General features: G+C 41.5%; 1 protein-coding gene across 1 annotated transcript in view; it reads right to left on the bottom strand.

The window, feature by feature from the left end:
• Positions 1-203: 203 nt before the first annotated feature.
• The window catches only part of PDE3A (phosphodiesterase 3A), a 299,748-nt gene continuing 286,913 nt past the window's right edge, over positions 204-13,038 (bottom strand). The window contains exons 11-16 of the mRNA XM_056134583.1: positions 10,686-10,799; positions 10,336-10,535; positions 8,697-8,900; positions 7,746-7,901; positions 4,519-4,780; positions 204-530 (exon numbers count right to left, since the gene is read on the bottom strand). Coding sequence (XP_055990558.1) covers positions 289-530; positions 4,519-4,780; positions 7,746-7,901; positions 8,697-8,900; positions 10,336-10,535; positions 10,686-10,799 — 1,178 coding nt within the window. The 3' untranslated portion in view covers positions 204-288. The remainder of the gene's footprint in view (positions 531-4,518; positions 4,781-7,745; positions 7,902-8,696; positions 8,901-10,335; positions 10,536-10,685; positions 10,800-13,038) is intronic.

Here is a 13,038-nt window from a genome sequence, read left to right as displayed (position 1 = left end):
TCTACGTGAGCGCTTATGCACACACACACACACACACACACACACATAATCTAGTTCTTCCTTTAAACAAAGAAATCCGTAGAAGCTGGTGTTGCGCTGTGAAGCTTCTCTGACAGGGTCTTTCACCGTGTACCTCACTGCGAAGCAGCACAAGGAGCCCCAAGAACACCTGCTGCGCTCGCCACGTGTCCGTCTTCCCATGTTTCTACAGTGTCGTGTCTAAGCATGTGCTGGCTTCGAAAGAGTGGGTGGGAGCACCCCCCCTCACACAGCTCGTCCTGTCCGCCCTCAGGGCTGCGGCTCTGGGCTCGGGCTCTCCTCCCCTCGAGGCTTCCCTTTTTCCTCCTCCTCCTCCCTGATGGCCTGGATCTGCTCCGAGGCGTGCTGCTGAGGGGATTGGTCCAGCGCCTGATTCTCGGGGTTCGCCATCCGCTGCTCCTCTTCCATGATTTTCTTCCACATCTTGTGGTTCTGTAGGAGGTGCTGGGTTATCTGGCAGTAGATTTTCCTCCTCTTGAAAGTTTTCTTTTCTGAAAGGACATCAAAATGGACTTAGGTGTATGTTATAAAACGCCAATGTGTTATTTATTTTAACAGTACGAATAGAAGGTGAGTACCAGATGATATATACATATATATATTATATATACACACACACACACACAGTACCATTGTTCTCGAGAGTACAGAAGTCAGACGAAGAAAGCAACACTCATGACAATTAAGCTCTTTCTTTGATTCCTACTTGTCTATTTCTAATATATCTCATTGTCAGCAAGGTTCAGGTCAGCGTTGGAGAATGTTTTAAACATTAATATATTTTTAACCTAATTCTCTGAACCCAGAGAGCTTCTTGGGTACAGAATAGTACAGTAGGTAGGACATTTGCCTTGCATGCGGCTGACCCGGGTTCGATCCCCAGCATCCCATATGGTCCCCCAGCAGTGCCAGGAGTCATTCTGGAGTGTAGGGCCAGGAGCGACCCCTGAGCATCATTGGGTATGACCCAAAAAGAAAAACAAAGGTATATACAAGAGTCCCTGGTCTATGTCAGGTGAGATTTTCCTCAGAGCCACTCAGCGGCAAGGCAGCATCCTACAGGGAGAACCTTACGAAAGCTCGATTTTCCTTCCTATTCCTGTCTGAGCGGGCCCCGTGAGAGTTTCACTGCTCTCCTTTTAATGCTGGGGAGCATTTGCAGTAACCCTCTCTGGAATTAAATGGAATATGGTGACAGTGACGTAGAAGCAAGTTTGTACCAAATAAATTTGCGTAGATTAGAGTCCGCAGGTGGTCCAGGAGCACAGGCCTGGCTGGGGAGCCAAATTGTTCAGCCCTGGAACCTTTTGAAATGAGAACAAAGAGCCTTTCATAGCTCAAACTCTAAATGCAGCTTAGTACTTCATTAGAAACCTCTTAGTTCGCTGTAGGACTCTTTCAGATTTAATTATGAGGTGGAGGCAAAAGCCTTCTTTCCCTAGGACACCATATTGAAACGTTTTATTCTGTGTTTCCTGGGAGACCTCCAAGTTTTGCAGATTGCTGAAATTATCAGTGCATAGTCCCCTCCCCTCCCCCCACCACCAAACGTTCAGGTTCTATCAAGTCAGTATGGTCTGAAATTAAAATTATAAGGAGTCAATAGCAAAGGAATCATAAATGGGGAGGCCTGAGTTCCTGTCTTAGGTCTGCAACCTTGGGATATTTCTTAAACTTGGGAGAGGGACAGGGAGAGGAAGGGGGAGGGGGAGGGTGTGTGTGTGTGTGTGTGTGTGTGTGTGAAATGAAGCAGCTGAATCTGAGGACTGTCATTTCTCCTAGTCTAAACCTCCATGAGCCCATGAGGCTGGGTGGATCAGCAAGAACATTGGCGACCCTGTACAATTTTCTGGGCTCTGGAAGGGTACTAAAAATCACTGTCCATGGAGATTTTAGCAGGAGGGGCTGAAGCAATAGTACAGCAGGTAGGGCGCTTGCCTTGCATGCAGCCAACCCAAGTTGGATTTCTCCCCGCTCTCGGAGAGCCCAGCAAGCTACCGAGAGTATCTTGCCCGCACAGCAAAGCCTGGCAAGCTCCCCGTGACGTATTCGATATGCCAAGCACAGTAACAACAAAGTCTCACAATGGAGACGTTACTGGGCCTGCTTGAGCAAACTGATGAACAACAGGTGACAGTGATATAGTGCTACAGTGCAGACTGCTGAGTTTTGCAAGCCACTAGGAATCAGAATCCCCAGAATCCTCACTTTTGCTTTGGTAAGCCTGATACAGAAGGTCAGAAGGTTAGATGAGCCTGGACAGACATTTGCCAAGCCAGCCCTACGGCACGAGAAGAAATCAGCTAGCGGACTGTCACATCAGGTGCTAAAGTCTAGGTCGGCAGGTGGAGTTTTTTTTTTTTTTTAATGATCTTGCTGTGGGCTCCTGAGTTTTGTTGTCTGGGTTGTATGAGAATATTTCCAGTGTATTTGAGTTCAAATAGCAAACAGTAAGGGCCCCAGAGAACAGAGCTTTTCTAAGACAAAGCCAACTCTACGTTTTCAGTCTTCAGTGGGAAAACTGCTGTCCCCTGTTGATGGCAAATTACCTGACTGTTTAAATGAAAATAAAGCAAGAACAAAAAAGTTACGTGTATTTATTAGATGAACAAATGAACAAAAAAACCCGAGTCTCAAGTTCCAGGTCTTGGTTGCTGTCTCTATATCCAAGAGCAGCACAATATTTCTAGTGGAATATTTTCCTAAGCAACTAAAAAATAAGCTGTAATTACTTTGATAGAATGTTGAAGGAATAGAACTTTTGATTTTCTCTTCACTCTGTAGCACAGTTGATATACAAGACAGAATTGAAGCAGAAATCTGAACTCAAGTCAAATGTGTGAAACCTTATCTCATTAGTGTCTGATTGATAATAACCTCATTCTCTTTGAGCAAATGTGCTCACAACAAGGTCTTATTATGAGGAAAAAATGGTCAATATATTCAGATTAGAACATATCATGATTAGGTAGCCTGAATGCATCAAATTCTGCATTTTTTTCACAGTCTCCCAAAAAAGGAAGACATGATCAAAATGTCTTTCATTGGTAATGCTTTGGGTAAGGACTTTGAAAAGGTTTTATTTTTCTTACTCTGTGAAGGTAGATGGAAAAATGGCAAGCTATGTTTGCAGAAAACTATTCTATGTTTGCTGACACAGCACCAGGATTTGAACAGTGTCCCTAGAAGGTCTGTGCGTTTTACTAACTGTGATATATAGTAATTATTTCTCTCTCAGCAGCAGCTGAGAACTTAGAAATGGGGAATTGGGACGTTTTATAATGGATTCATTTGGCGACATGATGCACTCAGAATCGATGACCAGATGTGGTCACCTGCTGGGGAACTAACTGCTCCTGAGCCCCTCATGCAGAGATCCTGGGACAAGGCCAACAACCTCTGAAATCACGCCTTCACCCTCACCCCACCCACACTGGAAGAAAACATTCGCCATGCTGCCAAAGATGCATCCAGAGACATGTAAACATCGACAAGCTCTTCTCGTCACTCCCTCTGCGGCCCTCCAGCTCAGGGCCAAAGGCACACCCACACAGTAAGTCTGGACATTCCCCTCCAAATCTAGTTCATTCACCTCCTACTGCTCCCCTATCGCGCCTTCTCTCCAAGACAAACTCAAGCCTCTTTCCCTGCTGGCTGTGCTCTCTGTACTTATTGGCTTATCACCCCTTTCCAGGAAAATTCTCATTCAGCACCCTGGAATCTACCTTCTTGAAGTGAATGAATAAATCACTCTCCTGCCTATGCATGGTACCCGAGGCTACTCTTGCACCTGCTCTGGATGGTCTAGTGGCCTCGGGCTGGCATCACTCCCTGGGAAACACAGCCACAGATGCCGCTGAAGGATCACTCCATTTCTCCTTTTTTTCTGGTTTGTATTTTTCCAGTGTTTTTTACTTAGGCCGTCTGTGGATATCTTATCCAAAAAGTTGCCTTTTCCTTCACAACCACCTTTTATTTATTGAGAATCCGGCATTATCAGAGTCTCAAACTGTTGATTTACCTACTTGCTTATGGGAATACAGGTCTAAAAGGGGAAGACAGACTGAGTCTCTGATTTACACACATGTCCTTTTCTTGGGTACCTGGAAGAATGCCTGGGACTGAAGTAGATAATTAATGAATCTTCACTGAATGAGAACATTTCTACCTCTTATGTGGTCAGGTTGACCTGCGCCTGGAATTCCTGTCATCTCTAAAGCTCCAAACTCTAAGGAACAGCCTTTGCCCTCTTCATTTTAGTGTTACTTCATCATCGAGATCATAGCCTTGTAGCAATGTCATATTCTAACAGATTCCATGGTCTGTATTTTCGATTATGGCACTGGGGGCATTTAATCATAATCAAAAGCAGAGTAGCAGTTGACTCAAACTATTGAATTCTGAGAAGGAAAATGCATTTGAATCCAAGCAAGCAAATGATGGCAGGAAAACACCCTAGAAAGAGCTTTGACAACATACTTGGGGAGTCATTGTTTTCACAGGCTTCCTCTTCACTGGGAGCTGTTGCTTCCTCTTCTTCCTCTTCTTCAGGGTCATCGGTATCTCCCGACTCATCACCTTCTTCCCCCCATCTCCCAGGCATGAGTCCTGCCGAATCGTAGGAGTTGCAGAGAGGCCCCACGATGTGAGAGATGAAGGATTCCTGAAGGTTGGCCAATTGCGGGGCAGAGCGGTCCATGAAAGGGCTGATGGGCAACCCAAGGCTGGCCTCTTCATCACCCTGGAAACAGGAAGTGAGTATAACTAGCTGACCAGGAAGGTGAGTGACAACAAAGGTTTGGCGTGCAGGGTAACATCCATGATTGCCTCACACCTAAGATATGCAAGTCCCGTCTGAATGCAAAGCCCCCTTTTAACTAGAATTAGTAAAAGATTCTAGCCACATTTATAAGTCTTTACTTTTTTTATTATTGGTTTGGGGCCATGCAGGTGGTGTCAGGTGACTCCAGCTTGGTGGTTGGGGGTCACTTCAGAGCTATTTGGGGACCACAAGGTTTGGGGCAGGGAGGTGGATAGAGTGAGCCCAGGCCTCCCGCAGGGAATTCAGTCCACTGAGCTGATTCTTGCTTAACACTTTGACACCAAGTGTGTGACCTAGAGGTTCAGGCTTTTGATCAAGGGGAAACAGAAGAACTATTGTGGGTACTACAGGCAAGACCCTGAGAGAGAGGAAAAGGCTTGAATATTCTAGAAAATCACATACTCTCTTTTCTAAGAGTTAGATTAATTCATGATTAACCCTAATACGCTGAAAGACAGAAAAATAAAAAAATCAAATCCATTTAAGTAATTCTTCGTGGATGGCTTTACTTTTCAGCTACACTTTATATTAGAGTAAAAATGCAAACAAAGATGCAATTCTGTAATTGATTATCAAACTATTACTTAGTCTGTCCTGTTTTCCTTCGCTGCTTTGGCTTCCAGCAAACCAAAAATTAATTAACTTCTTGATGTATGCTCTTTTATCCCACATCTTAGTTGAATGAGATTTTCAGTGATTATTTGATTTCTGCCATTCTTATCTATTGATATATTTTATGTAAACCTCTTTTACTTCCTCTTTTCTTCATTGTTACTGTTGCTTGTGGGCTATTCCTGGAAGTGCTCAGGGGGTCATTTGGTGCAGTGGATTAAACCCTGGGCTCCCACATGCAAAGCTCCAGCCCTGTGAGTTGCCCCCTCCCAGGCCCCAAATATAGCTTTAGTATTATTACTATGGCATATTACTATAGCACTACTGTATGTATTTTCAATTGGAACTACTTCAAGTGACTTAGAAAAATGATTAGACTGAAAAGCAGGGTTGCCTAGAAAGATTTCTGATGGACACATAATAAAATATCATGATGCATGGTTTCATGATTCCTTACAAGCATTTCACTAGAGTGCAGATGGAACTAGGGGGATATCATATTAAGTGAAGTAAGTCAGAAGAAGGACTGACACCGGATGATTCCACATATCTGTGGCAAGCGAGAAGGGAATACAAACTATGAAAGTGGAGTATATACCTAAATTTACCTTGACCTTGGATGGAAAAAGGAGGACAGGGCAGGAAAGAAATTGAGTGGAGAAGTAAGAAGATAAAGACAGGAGGTGATGGGGGAGGGAATGGGGTCTCAGGCACATTGGTGGTCTACACACATTGGCTGTGGTATATCTGTATATCTATATCATAAAGCCAACAACACTGAAAGATAAGACCCAAACTACGATAACTGAACTTGAAAATACACTTGTTAAAGAGGCAAGCTGGGGAGTTGGGGGCAGGATTGGGGGGCACTGGGAATACTCGTGGAAGGTTGACATTGGTGGTGAATTTGGTATTAGAACACTGCCCGCCTAAAACTATGATACAACTTTGTAAATCATGTTATCTTAACAGAAAAACAAAAATGAAAATTATCAGTAGTGTTTATGCCTATGCAACTTATTTTAAGTGAACTTTCCTTTTTCTTTAGATTTACTATTTCAGGTTTGCATGAGTTAATCTCATTCCTAGGAAAACTAATATATTATTTTCTAGAAAGCAAAACCCTTTTATTCTATACATGAATCCTGTCTCATAGCCACTCTCTCTAATTTTTCTAAATATGTCCAGTGATGGGGAATTTCTTAATAAGGTATTTCTTCCCATTCCTGGGTAACTTTAGGATTACAGACTTCTTTCTGACATTGATCTGAGATCTCTCTCTAATTTCTATAGTCTAGTAGCATTCATGAACTTTTGTAGGGAAACAGAAGAATCTAATATTTCTTTTTTATTTTTTTACTTTTTGGGTCACACCCGGCAATGCACAGGGGTTTTACTCCTGACTCCACACTCAGGAATTACTCCTGGTGGTGCTCAGGGGACCATATGGGATGCTGGAAATTGAACCTGGATCGGCCTCATGCAAGGCAAACATCTTACCTGCTGTACTATCACTCCAGACCCGAGAATCTAATGTTTCTTATGAATCAAATGATTCATGAAGAAAGTTTCACAATTCATTTTGTTTAATCTCCATGACAATTTTATGACAAAAATCTTAAACATGTAGGTCAATCTTGTGACATCATCTGAAGATGCTATCTTTATCTTAGTATCTTTATGCCCTCTGCCCTGGATAAATATCTCCTTGATATCCTTTTCTGTCATTGATCCTGGTCCTCTATCCATGCCCGACTTCTTCAGCTTCCCCTTAAGAGTAGTTGGCACAAATGTGGAGTTTTAAGTATCGTGATTAACATATACTAAAGCGGGAAAGACAGCCCATCACAATTAAGTTTTTGTGGTAACTCTTTGGTGCTGTGTTAACTCCCATATTATCATGTTAAATACAATGCCTATTTATATATTTTTATGCATTACAATTTGTAACCAAACTAGAAACAAATAACTTATCTGATATAAATTTAAACTATCTTTTATTACAAAAATTTCTAAAATACTATATTTTAGTGGTCTCCCTAAGACTCAGTAAGTTGGTCCATTGCTTTAACATGTTTTCCCAAAACAAATACTTACAAATAGCTTTTTAAGTTTTGGTCATTATGGCTTAATCTGACTTGGGGGTTCGATTTGAATTCTCTGTATACTGGCCAGTGTGTTTGCTGATGATAGATTGATATAGTTTTTATAGTTTTTTGTGGTTCCAGTGAATTTATGAGCCACCAAGGTGTGGACTAAAGTAAACAGTTACCTGCTCATAAAATTCATTGACAATGCCCTCTGTCCACTGAAGGTGGAGTTCTTTACATTTTGCCGGCCCATTGATATCTGCCAATTTTATGCACATTTGACAAACCAGCAGACGATCATTTTCATTGGTCCAATCTATGCCAACATCATCATTCACCTGTGTGAGGAAGAAAGTCAAAAGATGTTTTCTCTCAAAGCAAAAGTACATAGAAGAATAGAAGAATACAATCATCTCTCTACCATGTGATAACCAGAATTCCAGAATGGGAAATTCCCTAGTTGTTCAAAATACAGTTACTGGTTTTACAGTTTGTAAAAGTAAAATATTAATTATAGAAAAAAACAATTATCAGCTAAAAACACTAAATTAGATGTTATAGTTTATATTAAGGTAGTATAGATGCAAATGCTAAAAACATTTTCTTTTCTATGTTTTTGTTCTTTTGAGCCATGCGTGGCAATGCTCAGGGCTAATTCCTGACTCTGCAGGGCTAATTCCTGACTCTGTGCTCAGGAATCACTCCTGGTAGGGCTCAAGGGACCACATGGTGTGGTAGCAAACTGCACTACTCACTGTACTACTGCTTTGTACTAAAAGAACTGCACTAATAGGAAATTTTCTTGAATTAAGACTTAGACACTTATATTTGATATATAAATTTTTATTTCCAGTTTTCAACTTTTACTGCCTCTTGGGAATCTGTTAATATACTATAGAGATAAATTAAATTAAATCAAACAATAATGCAATGGAAGCTGGAATTTTATTATTTCTCTGAACTAGAGATAGTACCTTGATTTCTTAGTGTTTTACACTGGATCTGTCTCCATGTTCTGCTTTTGATTATTAAACAGCTTATTGTATTTCACTTTCACATTTATCATATAAGTAGTGATCAAATGGGTTCTTTCCATATGACCATATAACAAAGACAGGTATAAATCGAGTTACCTTGGCATTAAATTTGGCTACGAAGTCAAAGTGTTTCTTCAGGTCTGTGGCCAAAATTGCTTCTATGACAAGGAAACGAAAATGCTTAAATTCCACATGGTCGAGGTTAACTAAGAAGTTATACTCTGGCCTGGACATGAAAAGATTCCATGCAGCAGCTGCGTGATGGTTCTCCAAAACAGAGCGATCGTTATAAAGCACAGCCTGGATTAAATAAAAAGGTGAGTGAAGAGTTCAATATTTTAGGTTTAACAATCAGCACAGTAAAATGAATAAAAATATGCAATGCTTTTGGATATCACTTTAAAAAATGAAGTAAATATGTGTGATCTTGTCAGCATTGATTATTAAGAATCACTTACTGGCATCCTGGTGGGGAGAATAAAAGTAACAGGATGCTGGGATATTTAGCATCATCAAGCCAGTGGATTAATTCAGGGAAGAGCTTGCTCATGACCATAGGGAAACAGCCCCTGGGGAGCTCATGCTTGAGCACCACAGGTCAGAGGAGTCCTCCCCTCACGGAGCACCACAACCTGCCCTGAGACATCCTTTGCGAACAGCTAAGAATGTGCCAGCAGCACCATCAAGACACAAGTGGGACTCTCGTCATGGCAACCACATCATCAACAATGAAGGGAGCAGGGGCTAAAACAGGGGAGAGTGAAGTTTATTGAGATGAAAGGAGATGCTGTGTACCTAATGTTTTGTGTATTGGTCATTTACTTGATTTTTGACTGTTTTTTTTTTTTGTTTTAGAGTTAAGAGACACTCATTTAAAGTGACTGGTTGTTGTAAGACTCTGCGCAGGTTAAAAAAAAATCTCAAGCACTTGAAGGAAGCTCATCGTTAAATTTTAACTATCCAAATAAAACAGTAATTATCACAAGAAATATATTTCAAGAGGAAGGGAATTTACATACAACAAACCTTGCATTCTTTTTATTGTTGCCTTGTTGCTCAGAGATCACTACTGGTGCTGGGTCAGCCACATGCAAGGTGAATCCTTAGCCCCTTGACTATCTCACCAAGGAAAAGAACCCATTTGTTTCCTTTTTTGGATTAAATTCCATCTTTGTGCTTTTGTTTATGGGCCAAACTGGACTGTGCTCAAGGGGCTACTCCTGGCTCTGATTTGGGGACCATGTGGTGTCAGGGAGAGAACCCAGGGCCTTGCACATGTGAAGTATGCTCTCAGCCTGTTGAGATCTCTTTCCAGGCCCTGACAGAAACTTCTGAACAGGATGGAATTTCTAAACAGTTTATTTTCTCCTAAAAAGAAATCAGGGGCTGGAGAGATAGCACAGTGGGTAGGGCATTTGCCTTGCACGTGGCTGACCAGGGTTCAATTCCTAGCATCCCATATGGTCCTCCAGGAGTCATTCCTGAGTGCATGAAAAAAAGAAATCAGGAAGGGATTCCTGTGGGTGAGTCACATACCTTGCCATTAGGATCTTGGGAAAAACGATGCATTTTTTTTTTCAAAACTACTAGTTTTCTAACAATTTTTTTCCCAGGAATAAATAGAATTTAGCTTATATTCACTCTGTGGCTACTTCAGATCAAAGTTATAAAAACTATGTTCCTCCTCCAGAGATATCTTTGAACTGAATCACCTCTAATCAAGGTGGACATTTACCTGAGGTGCACTAGTCGCCACCAGGAACGCATTGGTCCTCCCGGGGTGATCATAGTCATGCATTGCTGCGGCCACATACAGGGCCATGAGCTCTAAGGCGGGGATATTTCCTGACAAACAGCCATATTTATCATCCGGCATGTTATACATTTTGGAAAATACATATCCCATATGTCCATGTGTAAATCCACTGTCAGAATCTGAGAAGATAAAAGAGAAAACATTGCAAAGGTATTACATATTTTTTTTTTAAAAAAAAAAGTCAATGTGGATGCCAAAGTGCCTATTTAGGTGATGTGACTGGTCTTGATGTAGCAGCACAGTTCCTTCCCAAATGTGCTTCTGCGTACCTGAATCGCTCGCGGACCCATGATCATTAATCACAGTCGAGAGGCCTGGAATTGGTTGTGTTGTCAGATACCAAACAGCATGTAAGACGTCAGTGGCATGAATTCTGTTATGATCTGTAACCAATGCAAAGGAACAGTCGTTAAACTGTAAACTCTGGGGTCCAAGGACTAAGAGTGCCATCTATTGGATAAACAGTTTAGTTCTTAAATTTTAATACCCCAGTGAAAGTTCAGCCAAACATTTTGGAACAAATATTCTCTGGTTACCCTTCCATTACGTACTCCACAATATCCACAGAAACTAGGAAAAAAAAGTGCTCACAACATTTATGACATCTGCAGATGTCTAAAGTGGAAAACTCTGGACTCAAAATATACGAGAAACCTGACGCATATAGGGACCTCACTAAAGAGCAGTTCTAATTTTGCTCTTGTGCTTATTTCCACTCTCCTACACAAGATTCTGCAGAAGACCCACGACATGGATCAGACCAATGGCCTAGTCACCACATAATATTTTATCCCTGAGAAATGGCACCCAAATATAACCTCTGAAAAAAACGCAGCGGGTAGGGCGTTTGCCTTGCACGCAGCCAACATGGCCAACCCGAGTTCGATTCCTCCGCCCCTCTCGGAGAGCCCGGCAAGCTACCGAGAGTATTCGATATGCCAGACACAGTAACAACAAAGTCTCCAATGGAGACGTTACTGGGCCCGCTCGAGCAAATCGATGATCAACGGGAGGGCCTTTACCTTACCTTACCTTACTCTTCTGTATCAAACTTGAAAAACACTTTTAAAACATTTAACACATCTTCAGAGTTAGGAGAATGATAGGTCTCATTCTCCTAACTCTGAAAGAGTCTTGAATATGGCACTTTTTAAAAAATCTCAGGTCTAGGACAAAGGAGACGTTACTGGGGCCTGCTCGAGGCAGTCGATGAATAACAGGGTGGTCATGATCGTGAACATATCTTCAACATATAGATTATATCAGAGTGAATAATCAATACTAGCCTCAACAACGTCCTTGAGTCTAGAAATTCTCATTTGGGGATGTGGTTCCAGGAAAGACCGAAAGAGAAAAAGGGGCTTTCCTCTACATTTCTGGGGGGAGCTGAGCCCTTCAGGAGGGAAATTGCTATGGGGAAAGTGAACCCTCTTCATTCTTACGTTTCTGTCTCTGGAAGGGGTGGGGGATCATTTTAGCTAGGGAAGTTGAGTTTTTCTCAACCATGACTAGGGATCCAATGTCTTTTATGGATGTAATTCTATCCAGGTTTTTTTTTTCTTTTTGGATCACACCAAAACAGGGATTACTCCTGGCTCATGCACTCAGGAATTACTCCTGGTGGTGCTCAGGGGACCATATGGGATGCTGGAAATTGAACCCAGGTCAGCTGCATGCAAGGCAAATGCCCTAATCACTGTGCTATTGCCCCAGACCCTCAATCTAGTTTTTTTCTTGTCTATCTGCCCGTCAAGATACTTCAAGACTGGTCTGCTTCTTTGCATATGTTCTAACTTTACACATTTTATTTCTAATGACCAACCATGATCATTTCCTTATTTTTCTAAATTTTTGGCAACTCTTCAGCTGGAGGCTTTAGGTCTCAGTACATAACTAGTTTATTCAAGGAGTTCAAGTGAAGGGCTGAATGAGGGCTTGCAAGAGAAGTCTCCAAGAGAATCTTTGAGTGGTCATGAATAGAACTCTGAGGTGGAGATTTTACCTTGCAGATGTGAGACCCTGGGTTCAATTCCCAGTACCGCAAAACAAAACCAGAAATAGGAAAAGATTAAAAACTTTAATAAGAAGATCTCCAGTTTCTCAAGGACAAAATAGTAAGACCTATGTCCTGTTAGCGAGAAGTGAACAGTGATATAGTGCTTCAAAGAAAACACGGACTAAAATGGAAATCGCTATCTCTGTTTATAGATCAGGGGCTTTCAACCTTTTAATACCTGTGCTGTCTGATCAACTGAAAGTTGAAAAGCACCGATGGAGACTTTTTTGAATGATTCCAATCAATTTTATATCTATCCCTATTGCATGAAGTTAGTTGACCATACCAGATGTCCTTGCATGAAGTAAGTTGACCATGCCAGATGTCCTACATTTGGGACATATGATTGTGTTTGTGTTCCATTACTCTATGACTCAGATCTCCAATGTGAAAAATACAAGGCAATCGATGTCTATTTTAGATATGAGTGGGAGAATTACATAAGAACACTGGTTTTAGGGTGACCGACACATAAACCTCACATGCATGTAACTACGAATCACACAGAATAAGAGCACCAATCACTGATTTTTCCCCCACAATGAAAGTTTAAGGAATGGTATTAA

The sequence above is a fragment of the Sorex fumeus genome, unplaced genomic scaffold (genome assembly GCF_029834395.1).
Source record: "Sorex fumeus unplaced genomic scaffold, SorFum_2.1 ptg000100l, whole genome shotgun sequence".
NCBI classification, from domain to species: domain Eukaryota; kingdom Metazoa; phylum Chordata; class Mammalia; order Eulipotyphla; family Soricidae; genus Sorex; species Sorex fumeus.
This window is presented reverse-complemented; position numbering and strand designations above follow the sequence as displayed.